This window comes from Orcinus orca, chromosome X, assembly GCF_937001465.1.
Source record: "Orcinus orca chromosome X, mOrcOrc1.1, whole genome shotgun sequence".
In the NCBI taxonomy this organism is placed as follows: Eukaryota; Metazoa; Chordata; class Mammalia; order Artiodactyla; family Delphinidae; genus Orcinus; species Orcinus orca.
In genome coordinates this window covers 61,935,543-61,960,254 of record NC_064580.1, presented here as the reverse complement: position 1 = coordinate 61,960,254, position 24,712 = coordinate 61,935,543, and the positions used below count along the sequence as shown (strand labels likewise).

The following is a 24,712-nucleotide window of genomic DNA, read 5'->3' as shown; positions in this document are numbered from 1 at the left end:
TGGGATCCTCCCAGACCAGGGCTCGAACCCGTGTCCCCTGCATTAGCAGGCAGATTCTCAACCACTGCGCCACCAGGGAAGCCCCTGTAGACTTTAATCTTTTAGAGTAGTTTTATGTTTGCAGCAAAATAGTAATTTGTAGTAACGGTTGTTAATTACTACATCCATTGTATGAATATAACCAAAATTGATTTGACCAATCTTCTATTGTACATTTAGATGGTTTTCTTATCTCTGTTTTAAAGATGAGAAAAATAAGACCTGGTGACTTGACAAGAGACAAATCCAAAGTCAACTGGTTAAAAAGCAGGCAGAGTTGAGATTAGAATTCTGGTCTATCTGTCTCCAGAACTCACACACATTGCCTCTGAATACACCATCAGTCCCCTTTAGATTGTCTCCCCTCAGTTTGAAACCAGGCATTCTCCACAACCAGAGCAGTCAAGGATCCAAGCATGTGTTGAGAAGGGCAGGCAATACAAAAGAACGACGTGACCCAACTGAGATGGAACAAATTGAAAATGCAAAAGGAGGTACAGGGACACAGAAATAAGCAGAAGGTGTGAGATGGGTGCACAGTATACTGGTTAAGATAAAGAGAAAGCTGCGTTTGGGAAACCTAAAGGGGAAAACTCTTGCTTTTATCTCTGTATATAGGAGAGAGCAAAGATAACCTCAAGGCCATGGGGGGAGCCAGGAAGGATAAGGTTTCTGAGAAAGTGAATGAGATAAGGGAGGATAAAACTCCGGAGGACTACAAGGCTAGCAGAGGCTTAGTGTGGGAAGGAAGAAAGGCCCAGGTCAAAGAGGCAGGCCAGAGCAGGCACTGGACACCAAACCTAAAAATGTGATGGGACTCCCTTCCAGCCTGAGCCTCTTCTAGTATCTCAGATACTAAATACCCTCCAGCGTTTAGGGGTCGGAGTGGGAAAGTGGAGAGAGCGGGGATTGTAAAGTGCTCTAACTCTAATGGGGACTGAGAATGGATCCTGGCACACATTTTTTAAAGCCAGTAGGCCTAATGCTAATGCCTCCTCCCCCTACCCCACTTCCCTAGCTTCAACCCCAGCCACACCCACACGCTAAGGACCATCCAGGAGGGGGAGTGTGTGTGTGCGCGCGCGCGTGCGTGCTCGTGCCTAAGAGAGCCTGAGAGACAGAGACGAGACAAAAAGAGACCGGGAGAGAGAGAGTGCGCGCCAGAGTGGGGGGGGGGGAGAGAGAGAGGGACAAGGACAGAAAGAGGGAGGGAGGGAGACAGAGACAGAGAGACAGAGAAAGGAGGAAGGAGAGCTGTCGGCATCGGTGAGGAAAACTACTGAAGAGATAACGCTGGGGGCTCCTGCGCGAAGACTCAGGGAGAAGATCTCAGAACTTACCCTAAGACCGTGGAAGGAGTGGGGGAATGTCTTTGCAGGACCTGGTTTTGGGGTCATCAGGCAGTAACGGTTACTGCATAGGCGTTGTCACTGAGCCAGAGCCATTTAACTCGCCCTGGGTGGCTGGAGACCAGGCTTAAGACACCCCACAACTCTGAGTCTCAGAATGGTTAGGGGGGCCCGAGGCTGCAGACAAGGGGAGGAGGGGCACGTGAGGGTTGGGTCACTGCCTCCCCCCACCCTTCGCTGTCACTCATTACCCCAACAGTCGCCCAGGGGGCGGGCCCCGGAGAGGTGGGGTTGGGGGGGAGGGTAATCTTGGCAGGCGCCTGCGGCATGGCGTAGGTAGGGACTGTTGAGGGGGGCGGACGCCGGGGGGTTGAACACGAGTGGGAAGCAGAGAGAGACACGGGGAGGGGGAGGGGACCGGGAACCATTTGAATGAGAGGAGGGGATCACGGGTAGAGTGGGCTCCAGGAGGTAGGGCGGGCACGGGTGTTGACGGGGGCCAGACTCTCAAGCCAGGTAAGGGAAGCAGGTGCGTAGATCTGTTTTTTGTGGGTTAGTGTACTCGGCCCTTTGGTGGAGAGGGGGTGCCGCCTTCCCCGGGGGCGGGCTTCCAAGCTCCGGAGGCTAGCTTTTCCTCCTCAACTAACGGGGCCCCGGGCGGGGGCCCAAGCTCCATCTCCAGTGCCGACGTTCCACTCCACAATTTCCAGGCATCCACTGGGCTGGGAGTCTCGCGCCGGGGGCCGGCGCTGTCTCGCGAGCCCCCTCCTCGAGCCAGCCAATGGGGTTGGTTGCTGGCGCCGCCCGCCCGCCTGGTGCAGAGCGCTGGGCGCTGTGAGCGGCGCTGCCATTTAAAGGGGCCGCGACCCCTGTCCCGGCTGCTAGGGAGGGAGGTGGAGAAGGAGCGCGGGGCCGTCGCTGTCTGCAGTTCTAGGCTTGTAGCCTTTACACTAACCCTGCCGCAGGTAGGGGTCGAGCCTGATAAAGCCGAACCGAACCTGCAGGCGGGTTCTCGCAGTAGCCGGGAGGGGGGTCTAAGGAGAGATCGTAGCTCCAAAATGTCTTCCTGTAAATGCCTGAGGTGGGGGGTGGGCAACAGGAGAAGGAGGACTGGGGGAGCAATAGGAAAGGGGGACTGGGCTGAGGAAGTGGGCGACCCTGAAAGGTAACTGGGGGGGGAGGGGTTAGGAAGGGCAGTTTGTGGGGGCGAGGGAAGGGCTGAGGGAGGACCATGCAACGCGGGGAGGGGGGGTGGGGCCAGACAGGGTGGGTAAAGACTGGGGAACTGGGGGTCTCTAGGAGAGAGGGGAGGGGATAGAAACTGAGAACGCGGGGGCGGGAAAGGCTCCTGTTGGCAGCGGCCCTGGGAGACTCTAAGGGGGCGTTCAGCCCGCGTTGTGGGGGGGAGTGAAAGGTGAGGGGGGAGGGGAACTGGGAGTTGCAGTGGGGTGGCGGGGGCTAGGCGGGCGGGTGGAACGACGGACTGCCTGGCGAGTGGGGCACAGGGCCAGGGCGGGGAACGCCTCTCCCCACAGGGGGCGCTGTATGTTGGTGGGGGGAGTGGTCATTTGCACTAAAGCCTGTGGAAATGCTTGTCTGTTGTGGTGGGGGCGATTCAAGAGAAATCCAAGTGGATGATGGGGTGTGTCCCAGAGCCTATATAAGAAGGAATTCTGGCGAAGACCACCTCTTCTGTCCTCTTTTCTACCCCTAACCTACAGCCTATATCCAGTCATCCTCATGGACCCCAGTGATTTCCCCAGTCCGTTTGACCCGTTGACCCTGCCAGAGAAGCCCCTGGCTGGAGACCTTCCAGTTGACATGGAATTTGGAGAGGATCTACTGGAATCCCAGACTGCCCCAACTCGAGGATGGGCCCCCCCTGGCCCTTCTCCATCCTCAGGAACCCTGGACCTGCTTGATACCCCTGCTGGCCTGGAAAAAGACCCTGGAGTCCTGGATGGAGCCACTGAGCTGCTGGGGCTGGGAGGGCTGCTCTATAAAGCCCCCTCCCCCCCAGAGGTGGACCATGGTCCTGAGGGGACCCTTGCATGGGATGCAGGAGATCAGACCCTAGAGCCTGGACCAGGGGGCCAGACCCCTGAGGTGGTGCCACCTGACCCAGGGGCTGGGGCAAATCCCTCTTCACCTGAGGGGCTACTAGAGCCTTTGGCTCCAGATTCTCCAATAACCTTGCAGTCCCCACATATTGAAGAGGAGGAGACCACCTCCATAGCTACAGGGCGAAGGGGCTCCCCTGGGCAGGAGGAGGAGCTTCCCCAAGGGCAGCCACAGAGCCCAAATGGCCCCCCCAGCCCTTCAGTGGGAGAGACTCTGGGGGATGGAATCAACAGTTCTCAGACTAAACCTGGGGGCCCTAGCCCCCCTGCACACCCTTCCTTGCCAGGTAGGTTGCCTGATCAGCTGGAAAATCAAGGATGGGGAGAGGGTGGGGATAAGGAGGGTGGCTGTGTGTTTGGGGAAGAAGTTGTGGGAGGAGGGTGGAGAGATAAGCGTAGGGATGTGTATGGAGGAGTTGGGAGTTTGGAAGGAGGAGTGGGGGTGTGGTGAAGAAGGTTAAGGAAAGTAGGGGTAGGGGGAGCTCAGTGGCTGTGGAGGAGAAATGGGAGTGAGTTTTCAGGGGGTGAGTTGAGAAGACTGGGTTCGGTGGCAGAGGTTCCCTTTTTCTTCCCCCAGTGGGCTTTTGGTACCAGGGTCCTCCTTCCTTCGGGATTTGGGGAGGACACCAGGCTTCTTGGTTCTAAGATCTTTCTAGCTGTTTTGTTCTAGATGAGACTGGGGTTTCTGGGTTTGATGAATGATAACTAGGCTCTGGAGCCACCAAGTGCATAGTGATTTCAGAGGAATGGTAGACATGCAGGGCCTAGGATTGTGTCTCTGATAGGGGAAGGCCAGCCTAGACTTGAGAGGCTCTCATTTCTCCCCAATTCTGCCTAGTGTTGTGCCTCTCCCAGGCTGTGACCAGGGTCTTAGGGCTTATATAACCACCTGAGTCCAGGACCTCCCCATACATTAATGCTTCCTTTTTCCCTTGCTACCTTTGGGTGGTTGCATTTGTTTTTGTTGATAAACTATAAATGCTTGATGAAAGGTGTGTTACTTGTATTTCCTTAACTCCCAATGATTGGGACAGAAAGCTGGTGGGAAGGTAGGATTTTTTTCATGGAGAATAGCTGCGCGCCGCCCCCCCTCCTTAGTGCAGAGCTCAAGGTAACCCTGAGAGGGGCCCCAAGAAGCCACAGGCACTCGAGTTTTCCCTTTCAGTTTTGAGTAAGTTCTTCCCCAGGAATGGAGGTGGGGGTTGGGCCAGGGAGGGGGTGGTGAAGGCAGGCTCAAGATTTAGGTTGCTTTCTGCTTCCTTTGCAGGAGATGGCCTGACTGGGAAGGCAAGTGAGAAGCCGCCTGAGAGGGTGAGGGGGGGAGGGGATTGGAAGGAGTCTGGTTCCCCCTGTAGCTCTGGGAAGGACAGACCCTTCATTTTCCCTCCCAGATGTTGCTCTGTGGAGGGTGTGTGTGAGGAGAGTTAGGAGGAGGGAGGGAGTGCTTGTGTCTATTGCTTCTTAAGGAGAAGGTCCAGCCTCCTTTTCTCCCCTCCTCCTAAGGGCAGGGCCAAGGGTCCCTACTCTCCCTTCCCCCTCCTATTTCTGTACCCCCCCCAAACCCTGTACTAGTGCAGCTGGCCCTTTAGCCTGGCCCTGGTGTCAGCTTTCCTCCCCTCCCCATGTTTCCAAGGTGCAGAAGAGAAGCGAGCGCGTTAGAAGAGTAGAGCCTCCAAAACCTGAGGTTGTGGATTCCACTGAGAGCAGTGAGTAGGCCTTGAGGAAGTGTGACCCAGTGGGATGTGGCGGCCACGGATCTCAGGGCTCCTGTAGTGCCGCACTCTGCAGAGTGCAAAGCGCCTGTCTCTGCTCTGGGTTGGCATGGGAACCAGGGGCAGTGGGGGAAATTGAAAACAAGAGCAGTGAGAATGGAGTTTCCTGTTTCAGCTCTGCCATCCCTGTCCCTGAATCTTCTCACTTGGATCCCTTCCTTCCCCTCCCTGGGAGGTTACAGAGTAACTAAGGGAGAGTGACACCGGGTGGCTTGAGATTCCAATGTAATAGGGGCGGGGTATAAAGCCAAGAACTACAGGGATTGGGGATCCCAGGATCAGCTGAGCTACCTGTTGGTCAGGTGATGGCTGGAGGCCTGGTCCCTCAGCCTTTTCTCCCCGCCCCTCCCCCCTCTTCCTCAGTTCCAGTGTCAGATGAGGATTCTGATGCCATGGTAGATGACCCCAACGATGAGGACTTTGTGCCATTCCGGCCCCGGCGCTCTCCTCGCATGTCCCTACGCTCAAGCGTGGCACAGAGGACTGGGCGCTCAGCGGTAGGCACCAAGATGACTTGTGCCCACTGCCGGACACCACTGCAGAAGGGCCAGACGGCCTACCAGCGCAAGGGGCTGCCACAGCTCTTCTGCTCTTCATCCTGTCTCACCACCTTCTCCAAGAAGCCCTCCGGCAAAAAGACCTGTACCTTCTGCAAGAAGTACGTGAGGGTCCCGGGCTGTGGGGAGGGCAGGGATCGGGCTGGGAGTAAAGGGTGAGACAGAGACTATGTTAGCAAGAACCTAGCAAAGTGGAACTGGGAGAGAGGTGATTTAGGGAGGGGGTCCGAGAGTATTTTGGTTCTGTGGTCATTGATCCCAGAGGAGGGGGGTGGAGGCTGATGAAATGAGAGGGTGGTACTGAGTGAATGTGCAAACCTGTCCCCACCTCCAGGGAGATCTGGAACACCAAGGACTCAGTTGTGGCGCAGACTGGTTCAGGAGGCTCCTTCCATGAGTTCTGCACGTCTGTCTGTCTCTCTCTGTATGAGGCCCAGCAGCAGCGCCCAATCCCCCAGTCTGGGGATCCCGCCGATGCCACTCGCTGCAGTATATGCCAGAAGACTGGAGAGGTGAGGAAGCTCGATGGGGGCTAATTTACAGAGCCTGGCCAGCCCTGAGCTGCCCCTGCAATCCTGGGGCTGCAGGGGCCAGGCCCTGTGGAAGAGGGGAGTGGGGAGGGGTAGCAGCCATCGTGAGGGAGCGTATTCAAGGATAGAGCTTCTCCAGGATGTGTGCAGCTGGCCTTCCTTGCCTCCCAGGACCTCACCATCAAGTCGGCAGCCCGATGTGCAGGTTGGGGGGTCCCTGGGCCCACTGTCTGCTGTGAAGGTCTAGGGTGAGGCGGGGCGGGCCGTCCTTGCACTAGGGTGGGTGGTGGTGGCCAGGCCCTAGCTCAGGGTATGTGTGTGTGTGTATGTGGCAGGTCCTGCACGAGGTCAGCAATGGCAGCGTGGTGCACCGGCTCTGCAGCGACTCTTGCTTCTCCAAATTCCGGGCCAACAAGGGACTGAAAACCAACTGTTGTGACCAGTGTGGGGCTTACATCTACACCAAGACCGGGAGCCCTGGCCCCGAGCTCCTCTTCCACGAGGGCCAACAAAAGCGGTTCTGCAACACAACCTGCTTGGGGGCGTACAAGAAGGTGGGGCCGAGGGAGTAGTGCATTAGAGGGCTGTGGAAGGGGGTGCGGTCCTTGGGTGAGAAATAAAGGTGCCTGATGGGTCGAGGGCTGGGAGAAATAAAACGAATAAAGGGGGTTTCAATTGTATCTGTTATGTTTTATTTTTGAAGCTGGCTGGTGGATACACAGGTCTTTGTTATCTCATCATCTATACTTTTTTTGTATGCCTGAAATATTTCATGTTTTAAAAATTTAAAAAAATAAAAGTGAAGGGACAAATCCAGCCTCAGCCTCTCCTTCCCCATCCTCACAGAAAAACACACGGGTGTACCCATGTGTCTGGTGCAAGACCCTGTGTAAGAACTTTGAGATGCTATCCCATGTGGACCGTAATGGCAAGACCAGCTTGTTCTGTTCCCTGTGCTGTACCACCTCTTACAAAGTGAAGCAGGCAGGGCTCACTGGTAGGTGCAAAGCCCTCTTCTCTGAGACCCCTGCTGGCCTTCCTTCCACCTCCCATACTCCCTTCTTCTAAAGTAACCCCTGCTGCCCGACTTCAGCCCCAACCACATCTTCCCGTGGATTTCCTGTTCCATCTCTGCACTGCCTTACACCTTCTGTGTGCTCTCTCTCTCTTTCTCTCTCTCTCTCTTTCTCTCTCTCTCTTTCTCTCTCTCCTTTTCTCTCTATGCCCCAGGCCCTCCCCGACCCTGCAGCTTCTGCCGCCGCAGCCTCTCTGACCCCTGTTACTACAACAAGGTTGATCGCACAGTCTACCAGTTCTGCAGCCCCAGCTGCTGGACCAAGTTCCAGGTACTCCAAACCCTGGACCAGGGATAAAGGGTGTGGCGACGTAGAGAGGGTATGAGATTTGGGGTAGGTAGGCCTGGGCAGAGCAAAGAACAAGCCTGACTTCCCCTACCCCTACCCGCCCACCACACACATCTTGCCCCTCCCTTACTTGTCTTCCTTCCCTCCAGCGCACAAGCCCCGAGGGGGGCATTCACCTGAGCTGTCACTACTGCCACAGCCTCTTCAGTGGCAAGCCTGAGGTCTTGGACTGGCAGGTAAGATCCCCACCCCCACCCACATCTCGCTACACAGAGACATCTGTCTGAAGGGGTCCTTCCACTTGGCTCTCGCCAGGTCCAGATGTCACAGCCCTGTCCTCCCCGCCCTGTGCCCCTGTCCCAGGACCAGGTGTTCCAGTTCTGCTGCCGTGATTGCTGTGAGGACTTCAAGCGTCTTCGGGGTGTGGTGTCCCAGTGTGAGCACTGCCGGCAGGAGAAACTCCTGCATGAGAAGCTCCGATTCAGTGGGGTGGAGAAGAGCTTCTGCAGCGAAGGTAAGGAGATGGGGAAGGGGCAGAGGGCTCTGTACCTCACAGCTGGGGAGAATGGCAGATTAAGTAAGGAGGGCTTGCAGTGTGGTCTGCGGGGCCAGGGCCTTCTGCTCAGGATGCTCTACGCCGTCTGTCCCCAGGCTTTGGGCACGGGAGGTTGTTAGAGGTTTCAGGTGCACCGCCTTGAAAAGGTTGGGTCTCACGGCCATGGAGATTTCTGCGTCTCTGGACTCTTCCCTCTCGCCCCCTTTCCAGGCTGTGTGCTGCTGTACAAACAGGACTTCACTAAGAAGCTGGGATTGTGTTGTATCACTTGTACTTACTGCTCCCAGACCTGCCAGCGTGGAGTCACCGAGCAACTGGACGGCAGCACCTGGGACTTCTGCAGCGAGGACTGTAAGAGCAAGTACCTGCTGTGGTACTGCAAGGTAAGGGGGGCAGCACGTTACAAAGGAGGGAAAAGGTGGCAGGGAGCATGGGCTCTTGTGCTGCCATCAGGGTGTGGGCTGATCTCCAGGGAGGGGGCTCCGGCTTACCCAGCCTCCAAGGGGAGCAGCACGGCTTATCCCAGGGCAAAGGGCCCAGCACATTTTAGGGAGGCAGGTCTGACCATCCTGTTGACACCCTCAGGCTGCCCGGTGCCATGCCTGTAAGCGCCAGGGGAAGCTGCTGGAGACCATCCACTGGCGTGGGCAGATCCGTCATTTCTGCAACCAACAATGTCTGCTACGTTTCTACAGCCAGCAGAACCAACCCAACCTGGATACCCAGAGTGGGCCCGAGAGCCTCCTGAACAGTGAGTCCTGGGCAGGGGGCACAGTCTGTTAGAACTGGCCTGGACTCTTCTGATCCTGGGCCTGGCCCCTTTCTTCTTCCTCTCCCGCTTTCACCTCATCCCTGGCCAGAGGTCCTGGTACTGCATTCTCTTTCAGCTTCCGGACTGTAGAGGTACTAGAGGAGTCTCGTTTCAAGGTTCTGAGAGTTAGATCCTACTGATTTTCTATAAAGGATTTATTGTAGGGAATGGGTACCTGCCCAGGTAGGGTGGGGCATATGGGGGCTGTGGTTAGTTTTAAGAGAGAAGGAAGTGTTGGCATAAGCTCTGCCTTTAGTGAGAGTGAAGGCTGTTGTTTCTAGAATGTTACCCTGGCCCCTCCGCACTCCAGGGGTACTAAACTCCTGAGGGCCATCTAAATGGAAGGCCTTAAATTATGGGTCATTGGGGGGACACTATTTTTCATCCTTGGCATCCAGGAGCAAAGAATCTTTTTGGCCACTATTGCTGGGACCTAGCGAAGACTAGACCTGGGGCTGGGGGTGGAGGGAAAATTTGAGACTTCCCATTCGTATTTGGTGTTCTCTTAATGAAGCTCTCCTGGAGCAGGGGTGAGGAAAATGGAGAGCTAGTGCCTCAGCTGAGAGCTTTCGTTTGCTTTGATCTACAGGTCAGTCTTCTGAGGCGAAGCCCCAGACACCCTCTCAGACCAAAGTGGAGAACAGCAACACTGTAAAGACCTCAGAGGAAAATGGGAATCTGGGCAAGGTCAGGGCAAAAGCCAGGGGGTAGGATGGTCTCAGAGGAGGGTACCGTAGTCAGCAGCACTAAAATTCCTTTGTCTTTGCAGATCCCTGTGAAGATCCGAACAGCCCCCGCTGCTCCCACCCCTCCTCCACCCCCACCGCCCCCAGCAACACCTCGCAAAAACAAAGCTGCCATGTGTAAACCACTGATGCAGAATCGGGGGGTCTCCTGCAAGGTGGAAATGAAGTCCAAAGGGAGTCAGACAGGTGAGTGAGGGTGCCGAGACGCCACAGGCTGTATTCCATGGTCTTGGGCCTCCAGCCCTGTGCCTGGGAGCTGGACAAGGGGGTTTCTTAGGTGGCCGAAGCGTCCTGCATATTGTCGTCCTAGAATCCCAGAGTTGTCTCTCAACATTTGGTTCAAGGGCAGTTTTGTGACACTGAGCACGTGTTAGAGCTTTGCGGGGGTAACAAGCACCAGGTCCTGGGTCAGATGTGACCCATCTGGCAGGCGCTCTGAGAAGACCCCTTTTTTGTCAGCAGAAGAGTGGAAGCCACAGGTGATCGTGCTGCCCATCCCAGTGCCCATCTTTGTGCCAGTGCCTATGCATCTGTACTGCCAGAAAGTCCCGGTGCCTTTCTCAATGCCTATCCCGGTAAGTTTTCCTGCCCTTCCTGGTGGGGGCCTCCTTTACCCTCCCAGGCTTGAGACCCACCCTGCCCCCTCCCTCTCACCAGCCGTTCCTCTCATCTGCTGGTATGGTTCTTGGCGTTTAGTTGGGATTCGTGCCTCCAGGTGCCTGTGCCCATGTTCCTGCCCACTACCTTGGAGAGCACAGACAAGATTGTGGAGACCATCGAGGAGCTGAAGGTGAAGATCCCTTCTAACCCCTTGGAGGCCGACATCCTGGCTATGGCAGAAATGATTGCAGAGGCCGAGGAGTTAGACAAGGCCTCATCTGACCTTTGTGGTATGCCATGGACAGCGGCGGTGAGGGAGACAGGGTGCTGCCAGTCTGTCTCTGCCTAAGGGGGCGGAGAGTGGTGATCTCGGTGCCTGGCGGGATGGGGGAATAGTTGGGATCAGCCCCTGAAAGCCAGTTGAGGGCGCCAAGTAGGAGCTGCAGGGACTAAGCCAACCTCTCTGCCTCCCAGATCTCGTGAGCAACCAGAGTGCAGAGGGACTTCTGGAAGACTGCGACCTGTTTGGGCCAGCTCGGGATGATGTCCTGGCCATGGCCGTCAAGATGGCCAATGTGTTGGATGAGCCTGGGCAAGACTTGGAGGCGGACTTCCCCAAAAGTGAGTAGGATTCAGGGCGTGCCCGCTGTGTACAGTAGCATTTGCGCTATCAGGAAAGGAGTGTTCCTTGTTACCCCGAGCATGACCCTAAACAGAAGACTGTCACAGGGAGTGGTGCCAGAGATACCGGGACAGGCAGACTATTCTATGCTTGAATCTTGTTGTTGTTGTTTTTTTAATTGTGGTAAAACACATAACATAAAATTTACCATCTTAACCATGTTTAAAAGTTTACAGTTCAGTAGTGCTAGGAACGTTCCCATTGTTGTGAGTTTTTGTGTGTATGTGCCTCTGAGCACGTTCTCAGTATATAGCTTTGTCCTGGTGACCACGATGAAGCTGTCTGGGAGGCTCATCTCGAGTCAGGTGAACAAGTAGCAGGGGTGGGGTGGGAGGACTACAGGGTTGAGGTCTTAGAAAATTGATTTCTTCTTCCTTTCCCCTCTAGATCCTTTAGATATTAACCCCAGCGTAGATTTCCTGTTTGATTGTGGCCTGGTAGGGCCTGAGGACGTGTCTACTGAACAAGACCTTCCCCGAACCATGAGGAAGGTGAGGGCTGGGGCTGCTGTATCCACAAAAGAGGGATGGAGGCTCAAAGGGCGGGGTGGGGGGTGGCTTTCGTAGCCAAGTCAGCAGCCTTAGTTTCGCCTTCCCTAGCCTCCTTTCTCCACCACTGTGAGTGCTAAGGTACAGCCAAACTCTGCTCTCTCCCCAGTTCATCAGAGGTTATAAGAGCTGTTCCTGGGGTTCTGCGCTGTGGAAGCTTGCTGTGTTCTTTCATCAGTCCCCACCTCCCCTGGTGGTGAACACTGTCCTGACTAGCTTCCATGGTGCCCTGGCCTTACCTCCACCACTCCCTCCTTTCTCTTCCCCTCCAGGGTCAAAAGCGGCTGGTGCTTTCAGAGAGCTGTTCCCGGGACTCCATGAGCAGCCAGCCTAGCTGTACTGGACTCAACTATTCATATGGTGTCAATGCTTGGAAGTGCTGGGTGCAGTCGAAATACGCCAATGGAGAAACCAGCAAGGGTGATGAGCTGCGCTTTGGCCGTAAGTACCCAGGCGGGGAGCAGGGGCAGAGCTGTGATTCAGCTGTAGATGTCTACAAGTGATAAGGCTGCGATCACTTAAGGGTATCCTGTGAAGATGGGGAGCAGTTGCAGAATAAGGGGAGATGCCATCTAGGTTTCAAGGCTGAGGGCTCTTTGTGTAATTGGTGGGTTTGTTCTGGAGCTGGACGTGACTAAGGGGTGAAGGGGTTAATGGTGGAGCTAAAGGAAATTCTTAATGTGCAGTTGTCTTAATGCCAGCCACCTCCACTGTGTATCACTGCAGCCAAACCTATGCGTATCAAAGAGGATATTCTGGCCTGCTCAGCTGCTGAGCTCAACTACGGTCTGGCCCAGTTTGTGAGAGAAATCACTCGACCCAACGGTGAACGATATGAACCTGACAGTATCTACTATCTGTGTCTTGGCATCCAACAGGTACCCCTTGCGCCCTGCCTCACTTGCCGTCACTTAACACAGCAGGCAGGGTCCCACCAGAAATGATCCTGTCCCACTCCCTGTTCCTCACCTTGTTTCCTGCCTTGAACAGGCAGCTTGCCTCTCATCTCCTACTCTAGACACGACAAGAAATGAGAATACTCTTCTAAAATCAAAGCTGTGTTCCAGGACTTTTGACCAAGGAGCAGTCTTCATTGCTCTGCGGGTCCCTTTGTCATCCTGAAACTCACTTTAGGAGGGGAGGGATGGGCAGAGCTGGGTTCCCTGAGTGGTGGGGTAATGTTTGGTTCCCACTGGGAGACGTCAGCCATGCCTCAGCTGACAAGGGGGTCTGGGCTTGTGAAGAAGCGGCTGTGACACATCTCTTCCAGACTTCCTCCTCTTCCAGCAAGGCCTCAGCTCCTCAGAGCTGTAGGTATACCTGGGGAAAACCACTCTGGATCACTAAATCCAGCAACTGTTTCCCATGGGCTCCTAACGGTCAAGGTCGCCATGCGTGGGGCCTTCGGTCTCATCGTCTTTCCTCTAGGGCCTAGAGTCTAGCTCTATGTGTGTCTGTTTTTCTTTTTCCAGTACTTGTTGGAAAATAACCGAATGGTGAACATTTTCACGGACCTTTACTACCTGACTTTTGTTCAAGAACTCAACAAGTCTCTGAGTACCTGGCAGCCCACACTCCTCCCCAACAGTAAGGGACAGGGACTTAGCAACCCCTCCGCCCTTTCCTCCTTTCTTCCAGTGCACCATTCTGAGTCCAGGGCTCTTGGGTCTGCCACTCTTCACAGAAGGGTCTGAGCATAGACGTGTGTAGTGGGGTCCCTCAGGGTTAAGAGCTAGAGGAGCCAGAGCCCCTGTCCTTGAACATAAGGAGGGGATCAAGACTTAGGTCTGAAGAGCTATCTCTGGGACCCAAAATGGTGACCAGGGTTTGAGTGGTAAGTGAAGGAAAAAAAGGAAGAAGTTGTGGGGCTCCTCAAGGTTTACGTCGACCTGCCTGTAACCTGAGGATGGTGAGCAAAGCTCTGAATGCAGGTGGAAACTGTTAAAAAATAATATCCCCCCCAAAAACCCCCCACCCAATACCGAACCAAAACAAACCCCAAAATCCAGCCCTCCTGTGCAGTATAGCGAGGCGTCAGGGTTTTACGTGCAATGGTCCCTCACCGAATGAGTCTGGCGTGCCCAGTGCTTGTGAGCTGGACATGTGGGAGCAGAAGTGGTTGGGTTTGTGTAGTCAATCCCTCCTGACCAGCCTCTCCCCCTTGCCCATTGCAGATACGGTGTTCTCCCGAGTGGAGGAAGAGCACCTCTGGGAGTGTAAGCAGCTGGGGGTCTACTCGCCCTTTGTCCTTCTCAACACCCTCATGTTCTTCAACACTAAGTTTTTTGGGCTGCAGACGGCTGAGGAACACATGCAGCTCTCCTTCACCAACGTGGTGCGGCAGTCCCGCAAGTGTACCACCCCTCGGGGCACCACCAAGGTGGTGAGCATCCGCTACTACGCCCCTGTCCGCCAGAGGAAAGGGCGAGGTACGAAGCTGCCCCCTCCTTTGCTTTTCCCCCCTCTCTACTTTCCCCTTCCGTGCCCCACCGTGCCACCAGGTTGGCCCTCTCCATTGCCCCTAGCTTCTCTATCCTTCCGTTCCTGGGTTTGCAGAAAAGATGAAAACAGCCAGTCCTTCAATCCGATGGGCAGTGGCTATTGCATAAATAGGAGGTCACCAAGCTGCCTGTTTCCCACTTTTCCTCATTTCAGGGCAGTTTACTTTTGGGGCTGGGGGGTTGGGTGTTGGACAGGTGGGAAACTGTTAGGTGTGTTTGGCTGAGGGGAAAAGTTGACAAGAGTGAATGACAGCCTTTCCATCGCTCTTTGCTAGTGGGCATAACTGCCACAGCACCTTGGTTTCCATTCTGGCCCTGGAATCAGTTCCCAAGGTCCCTTCTGAACCTGAGCCTCTACCAGGACTAATGTGCCAGGGGCTGGGGCCATCGCTGTTTATCCCAGAAGGCAACCCCAATCTTGCAGTAGGGTCGTTTTGTCAGTTTTTCCGTGTAACTTCTGAGATCACCTCTTCAGGAAATCAACTTGGGGAAGATGATGGAGACTTTAGCAATGAAAACCAGGGTACACTGCAGAGCAACACCCTGCAGAGCGTTGGGTTGGTACAGAGAGACTGACAGACTCTTCTGCCTTTATTTCTCCATGAGACTGTTTTGTGTCCTGAGACCTTCCCCCTGTGCCCTAGACTGTGCTCTTGGAGGTGCCTCGTTGAGACTGCACTTTTAAGGAGTCTGGTTCATTCGTCTCCTTCACAGACACCGGTCCTGGGAAACGGAAGAGAGAAGACGAAGCCCCCATCTTAGAGCAGCGTGAGAACCGCATGAATCCCCTCCGCTGCCCTGTCAAGTTCTATGAATTCTATCTCTCAAAATGGTGAGTTGGCAGGTTCACAGGAATGGCATTAGCGGGGGCGGGGGGACCCACAGGCTCTACTTCGCCCAGGAACTGATCTCTGTCCTCCCGCCCCACCCCCACCCCCACCATTGCAGTCCCGAAAGCCTCCGGACTCGCAACGATGTGTTCTACCTGCAACCTGAGCGGTCCTGCATCGCCGAGTCACCTCTCTGGTATTCTGTGATCCCCATGGACCGTAGCATGTTGGAGAGCATGCTCAATCGTATTCTGGCTGTGCGTGAGATTTATGAGGAGCTGGGTCGTCCCGGGGAGGAAGACCTGGACTAAGCCCATGTGCTTCCTGGATCCATCTTTCACACCAATGTCTGTCCCGTGGCCACGTCCCACAGGGCGATTGGCCCAGGAACCAATGCTACTCATTCTGAAGGGCCCTGACTGCCCTTTTCTACTCATCCATTCCCTGCCTTCCCTAGGAATCCCTGGCTTTTGTCTTCTCCCAAACCACTTGACAACCGCAGGGCCCCAGTTCTCTGTAGTGAGGGACTGGTCTCCCAGTGATGGGCAAAAACCAGCTAGGCCATTTTCTTTATGTTTCAGAGTAAACCCCTTCTCCTGGGGCCAGACTCTGGGTGGAGTGTTAATGGCTCTGGTGATCCTGTTGGCTTTGGGTTTCCTGACCCATCCCACATAGGTAAAGACCCTTGTTCCTAGGTTTGGCCAAGGGAAGAACCCAGCTGCCTTCTCTGCCCTGTGCCCACTCCCTTCTCTACTCTTCCCCGGTACCAAGCTAAAGGGTCTTGTATGAAAGATACGAGAGAAAGCATGAAAGTAACGAGGGGACCATTTACCTAAAACACAGAGCTTAGGCACTCTTCCCCTCCCATGAGATAACTGGTGGTTGGAACCTCCTCGCCACCTTGTTCCCCCTCTCCACCCCTGCAAGCATCAACCCTTGGTGCTGCGATTAAAAAAAAATCTTCCAAATGCTTTCTTTCCCTCAAAGGCAGAGAATGACTCTTTAAGTATGGGGAGCAGACTCCTGTCCCCTTGGTTTATGTGTTTGTCTCTCTCTGCCATCTTAGGTTGGCATGAGCCATGGTGTCAACATGCTTAGCCCCCTTCTGTAACTGCTTCCCTTTAGTTCAGTGGACAGAGTTCCCAAGGCAAAAACTACCTTGTGACTTGGGTTGGGGCTGGGTTCCCCACTCTTGTTCTTCCCCCATCGTGAGAGCCAGGCCAAGCCTGTGGGGGCCCTGGGTCATGCAGGATGGGATCTGTAGTCAAAGGATAGGTGAGGAGCTGTGGGCGTGGGTCCTGCCCCCACTGCCTCCATCTCCTCTCTTCCCCATCTTGCCTCTGTAGTTCCAGAAAACTCTTAGCACCTGGCAAAGGGGGTACCCAGTTCTTTCCCTGTTGGCTTTGCTGTTCCCCCGCCTCCTTTTTGTGTTTTTATAACTGTCACCAGTTTAGCCACTGTTTAAATTGTATATATTGTTCTGAGGCGCCTGGCCTGTCCCTTCAGTGAGCCATGCCCGCCCTTGTGTTGTAGTGAGAAGCTGTTGTCACGACTAACCTTCTGTCTCTGGAATTGTTTGTTTCAAATAAAGAGTTAAAATTGTCTTTTGCCTTCACTGGGGGAGGGAGAGCAGTGTATGGAGAGGTGAGGGATATAGAGGAGCAATGCTGGACCACTTCAGATCTCTCAAGGTATAAAGAAGTGAGGTATCCCACCACAGGTTGAGAATCATTTTTACCCAGCTCACTGAACGGCCCCACTAGGAGTATGGGCCTTGTTACAACAAATTTCCAAACACTTAAGGGAAAAATTTATTCAGCAGCTGTCTATTAAGGACCTACTATGTTTAAGGACCTAGATTCCATGTTTCAGAGAAGACAGAGATTAACTAGACCGGGATCCTATCCCCAGCAGGCTCCCGGGCTAGAGGGGAGACAGAACGGTGCACAGTTAGTTGCAAGACCGGCAGAATGAAATAAATACCTAGTGCTATGGGAGAGCAGAGGAATAAGGAACTCATTTCAAGTTTACAGGGGGGTTGTGTGCAAGTTCACGAAGGGAGGTGACATTTGACCTGGGCCTCCAAGTGTAGGTAGGAGGGGTTGGGGTACCAGCACAATCAAAGGCTGCGATTTTCTAACCCGGGAGGGACAGGATCAGATCTGTTGCTTTAGGGAGGAGATCCCTAGGACAATATGAAGGATCGGAGGTGGGGCAGATCTGAAAGCCGGGGCAGATCTGAAAGGCAGGACAGCAGTGAAAAGAGTGTGGCTAAGAGATTCTGTAAGCCTCGATGGGGATAGAGAAGCAAAAGAGAGGATGAATTCAAAATGAGTTTCAGACATTGTGAAGGTCAAGTCTGCAGGCTATGGAGGAGTGGGAGGAATCGAGCATGAAACCAAGGTTTCTAGCCTTGATGATTAGGAAAGTTAGATACTTTTTTTTTTAACAAGAAAACAAATCCACACTTTATTTACTTTTCAATAAGTTTAACTCCTCAAAGGGTACGGCGTCACACGGATTCTGTGTCCGATGGCCTTAGCACGAAGGTTCCTTCGGAATTTGGCACGAACCATGCCACTGATTCCATGAGTGCGAGTTACCTTTCCCCAGATTACTCTGGTTTTGTTAGGTTTTCCACCAGGAGTTACTGTGTTGTTCTTTGCTTTGTACACCTAAGCACATCTCTTGCCTAGATAGAATTCAGTTTCATCTCGAGCATAAACACCTTCAATTTTAAGAAGAGCTGTAGGCTCCCTCTGGTTCTGGAGACACCGCTTATAGTCAGCAAAAGTGGCCTTGGGCCACAACCTTCGAGACATATTTGTCGTTTTAGAAGTCCTTTTCCCAGCAGGCCTCCATTAACCGAGTTGGGAAACAGAGGCAGGGTTTTGTTGTTTTGTTTTTTGGGTTTGTTTGTTTTTTCAGGGGAGTAGGGGTAGGAGGAGGTTGGTAACAAGTTGAGGTTTTGATCACGTTGAGTTTGAGACTCCATTGAAACATCCATGTGGTGGGCTGTGCAACATGGCATAACAGAAAGAACACCCAAACTTGAGTTTTTAATCATAGCTCTGCCACTAAAACTTGGGCAAGCCTACCTTTCTGTGTCTCCCCTAAAAAATACATTCATATTCTGCCCTGACTTTCTCACAGAACTGTTGCAAGGGTCAGATGAGAAAATGGATATGAAAGCAATATTGATGCTAGATATTACCATATAAACTAGGCAGTTGGAAATGTGGGTCTGAGGCTTAAAAGAGAGATGAGTTGTCTGTTTTTTTCCAGCTTTATTGAGATGTAATTGGCATATAGCATTGTATAAGTTTGAGGTGTACAGTGTGTTGATTTGATGCACTTATATATTGCAAAATGATTACCACCATAGTGTTAGCCAACACCTCCATCCTGTCATATAATTACTGTTTCTTTTTTGCGATAAGAACTTTTAAGATCTCTCATAGCAACTTTCAAGTATATGATACAGTGTTGTTAACTATAGTCACCATGCTGTACCTTAGATCCCCAGAACTTATTCATATTAGAACTGGAAGTGTATACCCTTTGACCAACATCTCCCCATTTCCCCCACCCCCTGGCCCCTGCAAACCACCATTTTACTCTCTGTTTCTATGAGTTCAGCTTTTTTTGGATTCCACATATAAGTGATATCACACAGTATTTGTCTTCCTCTATCTCGACTTGTTTCGCTCAGCATAATGCATGAGGTGTCAATTTAGAAGTCATCTACAAAGGGCTCCTAGCTGAAGCTCTGGGAGTGGACAGGATCATTCAGAGGAAAATAAGGAGAGAAAAGGACAAAAAAAATGGTACCTTGGAGAATATCTCCGGTTAACCAGTGAAAGGAACTGAGAGGGAGAGACCAGAGAAGTAGGAAGAGCCGCAGATCTGCCAGGTGCCAAGGGTAAAAGCACCTGATGAAAAGCTATCCTCATACCCCAGGCCAGAATGGAGTCTGTTAATTTGCTTTCACCTTCTTCCATCCTCAGCAGGGCCCAAAGCCATCTGGCTCTCCTACCTCCTTCCCCTACTGGAGCGGAGAAGGGTTTGATGTCATTTGTGCAGCTAGATTTCCGCTCTGTGCCCACCCTTGTGCTAATCACTAGGGATACGAAGATGAGTAAGAACTTGGAGTCTGTTCTTGAGGACTCCCCAGTCTGATAGGACCAAGGCTGGGACTAAGGTGAGGCAATTAAGGTACTTAGGGTGCAAAGTGTAAGGAGGCACTCACTGCTGGGGTCAGGCGAGTATAGGGTTGGCATTTGAGCAACCCCGAGAGCGAATGCCTCTTTAGATTTTGCACCCCAGGTGCCTTGATTGCCTCACCCTAGTGTGACCCTGGGGAAGACTCACATGTCAATAAAATGGTCAAGGTAGAAGGTAATTGTTATTCATTCTGTCCCAGGGAATCAAGAAAGACCACAGAGGTGCTGTGGGAGCTGGGTTCTCATGAAGAGTGGATAGTTTATCAGGCAGCATAGAGGTACAGTGTGCACAAAGGCATGGAGATAAAAAAGATCTTGGAGTGTCTTCAGGGAAGGATGGTTGGGCTGCAGAGGACGTGGAGAGGGCACAGTAAAAGGGGTGAGGAATGGTGGGAGCTGTTGCTGGGGAAGAAGAGATCGGGTTGTGAAAGGCATCCAATGCCACGCCCTGCTAGGGTGACCAACCATCTCAGTTTGCCCAGGACCTTCCCAGTTTTAGCCATGAAAGCCCAGCAACCCGGGTACTCCCCCGGTCCTGGCAAACTGAAACAGTCATACCTTATCCTCAAAACAGTGGAAAGCCATTAAAGGATTTTCACAAAGAACTGGCAGGGTAGGCTTCATGTTTTAAGGTAACTCTAGCATGTCTGGGTGGGTGGAGGAGAACTGGGTGCTGAAGAAACCTGGGAGGCCAGTTATAGGGAGCCAGTGGCACAGAAATGGGTACGTGCTTTGCCTATGGCCTCTGGCAGACGTGAGTTCCAGATCCCCGGCTCAGCCCTTTCTTTCCTAGCTGTTTGGTCTGACCAAGTTACTACGTGGCCTGTTTCCTCATCTGTAAATTGGGGCAATAATGGTGCTTACCTCCATGAATAGTGAGGATTAAGGGAGATACGGTTTAGCACAGTGCCCAGCACACAGCAAGCACTTAATAAACATTAGTTTTTTTAAATTAATTAATTTATTGATTGATTGATTTTGGTTGTGTTGGGTCTTCGTTGCTGCCCGTGGGCTTTCTCTAGTTGCGGCGAGCGGGTGCTACTCTTCATTGTGGAGCGTGGGCTTCTCATTGTGGTGGCTTCTCTTGTTGCGGAGCACAGGCTCTAGGCGCGTGGGCTTCAGTAGTTGTGGCACACGGGCTCAGTAGTTGTGGCTCATGGGCTGTAGAGCGCAGGCTCAGTAGTTGTGGTGCACGGGCTTAGTTGCTCCGTGGCATGTGGGATCTTCCCGGACCAGGGCTCAAACCCGTGTCCCCTGCATTGGCAGGTGGATTCTTAACCACTGGGCCACTAGGGGAGCCCCCTAAACATTAGTTTTTATTGTCCACATTATCAGTCAGGAGATAATTTCAAGGCCTGAAGGAAGGCAGCAGCACGATGGGACTGCTGAGGAGGAAAGGGACTTGAGAAAGATGTGGGAGGCTGACTTACCAGACTTTCTTCGTTGGTGAATTGATTATATTTTAGCATGAATGATTTTTTGTTGGCATTAATCCCCCAAAGTATCTGCTTTTCAAGACTTTTATCTCTAATTGTGGAATGAAAGTCTTTGTCACCTTGAAGGGAAGGCGGAGGGGAAAGAGAAAGGAGCAAGGGAACTGCTGGAAAACCAAGCATGTGTTTGAGATCCCTAAGGTTAAGGGAAAGAAATAGTGGAATTTTCAAAAGCATATCTTGATTTAGGGGGTTGAAAGGTAGGGGTTCTGAATAACTCTCTTGCCCCATCTTGCCTGTACTCCCCACATTGCCTTGCTTCCCAGGGATGGACAGTTTCTGCATCCTGCTCCAGGCAGAGATCTCAGAAGACACCCTCTCCCTCCAGACTGCCCTTCCCTGTCTGAGCACAGGACAGCCCCTTCCTCAGCTTTCACCGTTTCTCTCTCTTAACCTTAGGGCCCCCACAAAGCACATCTTGGTTTCCAGCAGTTTAATATTTTCATATCGTACTGAGCTTCCCCCACTTCACCCCTCCATCATGAAACCCTTCCTGAGGCAGCGTAGAGTGCTTACTTTGGTGTAGAGGAGATAGCACAGATTTTGGATTAGAATAGGCCTAAGTGTTCATTCTAGCGCTGCAGTTTTCAGCTGGACATATTACTTAACCTCTCTGACCCTCCATTTCCTCACCTACAAGCATGGGTATAGTAATAGCTATGTTGCCATTACTGAGATGATGTATGTAAGTGCTTAATTTGGCACCAAATCTGGTCCATACTGGGTGCTCCATAAGGAGCCTCCTTTCCTTTCATCCGCCTAAGTTGTTTGTAAGTCTGGGAATAAAGTTTCAGACTTTATTATGATTGAGACACATGCTTTTCATTAAAACTACATTAAGAATTAAGACCGCCACCCCGACAGCCATCCTTCCACTTATATCTGAACGTGGCCATATGTACCACTACGTGTGTGCGAACATGCTGACTTGCGTACTTCAGCACACACACGGCAATTGACAACTAGACAGTCAAGAAAGCACCGTTAGGTGAGACAAAGAGTTTAGTTCAGTGTTTCAAAGATCTGGTGAATTGTTGGAGGGTGGCAAAGATGGTGAGAGGAAATAGAAATACACACCTGCATAGAGCTTACTATCAACTAGGCACTATTCTAAGTGCTTTTTATGTAATGAATGCATTTGATCCTCACTACAGCCCTGTGACATATGTACTATTATTATCTCTATTTTACAGAAGAGGAAACTAGGCATAGAGTGGCCAAGCGACTTGGTGAAGGTCACTATGCCGTACCAACTTTTCACAGGGGCTTTAGTTGACATGGAAGACATCTGGTCACCGTCCTGAGTAAATTACCCTTTCTCTCTGAAGTCCATTGAAGTCCACTGTCAAATCGCTCTGCCATTTCTTCCACAGTTCACCGTCAACCTTAATGCATCGATCTTGGATCTCCTCAAGATCTCCACAGTCTGCCTACCATGATGAGTACAGAATTGCCTACAAGTCTAGTAGGGGCCTAACTTTTAAAAAAAGAAGGGTCCTGCCTGCGACAGCTGAGAGTTCAAATTCCTGTGTAAGTTTCTCCACACAGCTTATGAGACCCTTCATGACCTGGCCCCAACCTACTTTGCCAGTCTCACCTCCTATGATGCCCCCCACTCCCCATCCCTGGCATTCTTTGCTCTAGAACACACTCTACTCCTTCAAGACTCTGAGCCTTTGCACATGCCTCTATCCTCTTCCCTGCTGCCCTTAATTCAACAGGCTAAGCACCTACTGTGTGCTAAGGTTGTGAAAGTAATTACCACACAGCTTGACAAGCACTCTAATCAACCGCACTACTACAACGTCCTGTGGGGATTCAGAATGGGGGGAGGACTCCTTCTCCCTGAGGGACTTGGGGGGAGGGGGCGAGGAGAAGAGAGTTGAGGGCTTCACATAGGAAATGACCTTTGAGCTGAGCCTTGAATGATTAGGAGTCTGCCGGTCAAGGAAGGGGAAGGAAACCGCTAAATTATCTCTGGCTCCTCCATCTCCCCACACTCAGACATCAAGTCCTGGTGTCGATTCTACATCCGAAGTGTCTCTTACGTTGGTCTCCTCTTATTCCTCCTGCCACTGTATGAGTCCCACAGGCCCCACTTGGGCTATTGCCCCAGTTCCATAGCTGGTCATTCTGCCTCTCATTTTTCCAACCCCCAATCCACTGTCTGTAGCTGCCAGAGTGAGCTCCCCAACCGCAAATCTGAAGGTGGCACTCCCCTACTCAAAACACTTAATGGTTTCCACCAGCCATAGGACAGTCTTAACCCCTTATAGTGACGTACAAGACCCATCATACGATGGTCATAGTTTATCTGTCCTACCTCCCCTCTAACCATTCCCCTCCTCAAATCCCGCGCAGCAGATTATTTGTCTAAGTCTGAAGACAATACCATACACTTTCAGACATCTGTGTGGTTTCTGCCTGCTTTATTCCCCCTCCCTAGAGTGCCCCAATCCTTTCCCCACCTGACAGGTTCAGACTGGCCTAGTCCAGGGATCAAAGAGAGCCCAGCTTGGTGGGCTTTTATAGCACCTTCTCTCCCACAGGTCAGGTCTGGCATTTAAGTACTGTGGAATCAGTAAATGGAGCAAGCAGTCCCTTCTAGCCACCACTGTGTGCACCCAGGCTGTCTGATTGGACATCTGAATCAGTTCATGGTTGCCATGCCAATTCTCTATGGAGACTGCAGCCTGCTTTGAAATCCCAACTCAGTTGGCTGGGGCCTTGACTACTCTCCTAGTTCGGCCAGTCCCTTCATCCAGGAGCTGACTCTGTTCCTTTGTCCTCAGCTCCTCATATCTCTGCACACAGATGCCTTTAAAAGACCATAAATGTCCCTAGAAGCACCAGTGCCATGAGAGAGAGTGCAAGAAGCTCCTATTACCAGCCCTTTTCTACCTCCAGATCAGACCCTTTGAATAGTGACCCTTAAATGGATCATGCTCAAGAGAAGTTTGCGACATCTTCTGGACTCTGCTGTTTGGACTGCTGTCCATTCCCTCGGGGAGCCAACCCTACTGTTGCCAAGTTCCTTCCACTATCTCCAGCCTAGCTGAACTGGCCTCACTCCTTTCTGGCTCTTTGTGAGTTCTAGCATGCCCCAAGGCTGTGGCCTCAGTGCTTGTGATACTATCATTCCTTACTTTACAGTGTGTAACCGGCTTTTGAACACATCTTGTTTGATTCTCACAAAAGCTCTGTGAAAGAGGTAGAGAGGTTATCATCAATCCCATATTGCAGATGAGGAAGCTGAGACTCAGAAAGGGTAAGTATGATGTGTCCAAGGGGCTAGAGCGCCAGGTTTCCGAATTGCATCGCCGTCTTCACTACGCTGGTCACTCTTCCAAGTGTCTACTGTGTGGCAAGTACTAAGCCCCGCTTGCCTCCTGTTTCTCCCTTACACGATTGTGACAGAACAAATACAAAAGTCAGTCCTGGGGTTAGCCCGCCACACCCTCCTTGCTATCTTGTGTACACCAGCTCCCCTCAAGCTTCCTTTGGCCTGCTCCCACCTGCTTCACAGCAAACAAGAGTGAGAGTCCTCCTTTTGGCTGGAACACCCAGCCCGGTAGCTTTATTGTTCCACCACTGCCCCCTGGAGAGGAAAGCCTGGATCTGGAGATGGAACCTCTTTCCAAGGGGGATTCGTAGACTCTTCTGAAGAGAAACTAGATGTCTGAGGTGAGGGATTTAACATTTCTCAATGTGAGAAGGGCATGAAGTTCCTTTGTTGAACCAGGATGGATTTTTAAAAAGAAAAGCTTTCTCTCCATGGCCTTTTGGACAGAGAGGAAATGCTGTTGTTTGTGTTGTGTTGTGTTGTGTTGTGTTGTGGGTGGGTGGATTTCAATAAGAAAAGAAATCTCCCTACCATGAGGGGGTGGGGACCTCTCCTCTGACAGAGTATGCTGTCTGTTTCTAAGGAGGAAGGAAATTTCTTGCAGGAAAGGAATGTCTCTCTTTTATGAGAGGGGGAAGCTCTCTCTCA

The 24,712-nt window shown here is 52.2% G+C and overlaps 1 protein-coding gene and 1 pseudogene across 6 annotated transcripts; one reads left to right on the top strand and one right to left on the bottom strand.

Moving 5' to 3' along the window:
* The first annotated feature begins 1,175 nt into the window (after positions 1-1,175).
* ZMYM3 (zinc finger MYM-type containing 3) lies at positions 1,176-16,607 on the top strand. Of its 6 annotated transcripts, none has more exons than XM_033439073.2 (25): positions 1,176-1,305; positions 3,110-3,795; positions 4,776-4,819; positions 5,142-5,214; positions 5,644-5,938; positions 6,172-6,349; positions 6,703-6,921; positions 7,214-7,364; positions 7,598-7,713; positions 7,881-7,967; positions 8,095-8,245; positions 8,498-8,670; positions 8,873-9,038; positions 9,688-9,785; positions 9,868-10,030; positions 10,307-10,419; positions 10,560-10,734; positions 10,919-11,065; positions 11,514-11,617; positions 11,947-12,115; positions 12,401-12,552; positions 13,147-13,261; positions 13,849-14,103; positions 14,890-15,007; positions 15,124-16,607. In XM_033439073.2, exons 2-25 carry the CDS (start codon positions 3,129-3,131, stop codon positions 15,314-15,316), a joined length of 4,122 nt encoding a protein of 1,373 aa, XP_033294964.1. In that variant the 5' UTR covers positions 1,176-1,305; positions 3,110-3,128; the 3' UTR covers positions 15,317-16,607. The 6 variants fall into 6 exon arrangements, with proteins under 6 accessions (XP_033294964.1, XP_033294966.1, XP_033294962.1 ...); XM_033439075.2 differs by lacking the exon at positions 1,176-1,305 and adding an exon at positions 1,734-1,904 and having other exon boundaries at positions 5,148-5,214; XM_033439071.2 differs by lacking the exon at positions 1,176-1,305 and adding an exon at positions 1,840-1,904.
* An 887-nt stretch (positions 16,608-17,494) lies between these two features.
* On the bottom strand, positions 17,495-17,827 carry LOC101280848 (60S ribosomal protein L35a-like; annotated as a pseudogene).
* Between the last annotated feature and the right edge of the window lie 6,885 nt (positions 17,828-24,712).

What these genes read in the sequence shown, in the direction of transcription:
- ZMYM3 (XM_033439073.2), top strand. Translation starts at nt 3,129, where the DNA reads ATGGACCCCAGTGATTTCCCCAGTCCGTTTGACCCGTTGACCCTGCCA. An exon ending in GAAGCAGGCAGGGCTCACTG is followed by an intron (nt 7,365 to 7,597) that starts GTAGGTGCAAAG and finishes TCTATGCCCCAG; the next exon opens with GCCCTCCCCGACCCTGCAGC. An exon ending in GTCCAAAGGGAGTCAGACAG is followed by an intron (nt 10,031 to 10,306) that starts GTGAGTGAGGGT and finishes TTTTGTCAGCAG; the next exon opens with AAGAGTGGAAGCCACAGGTG.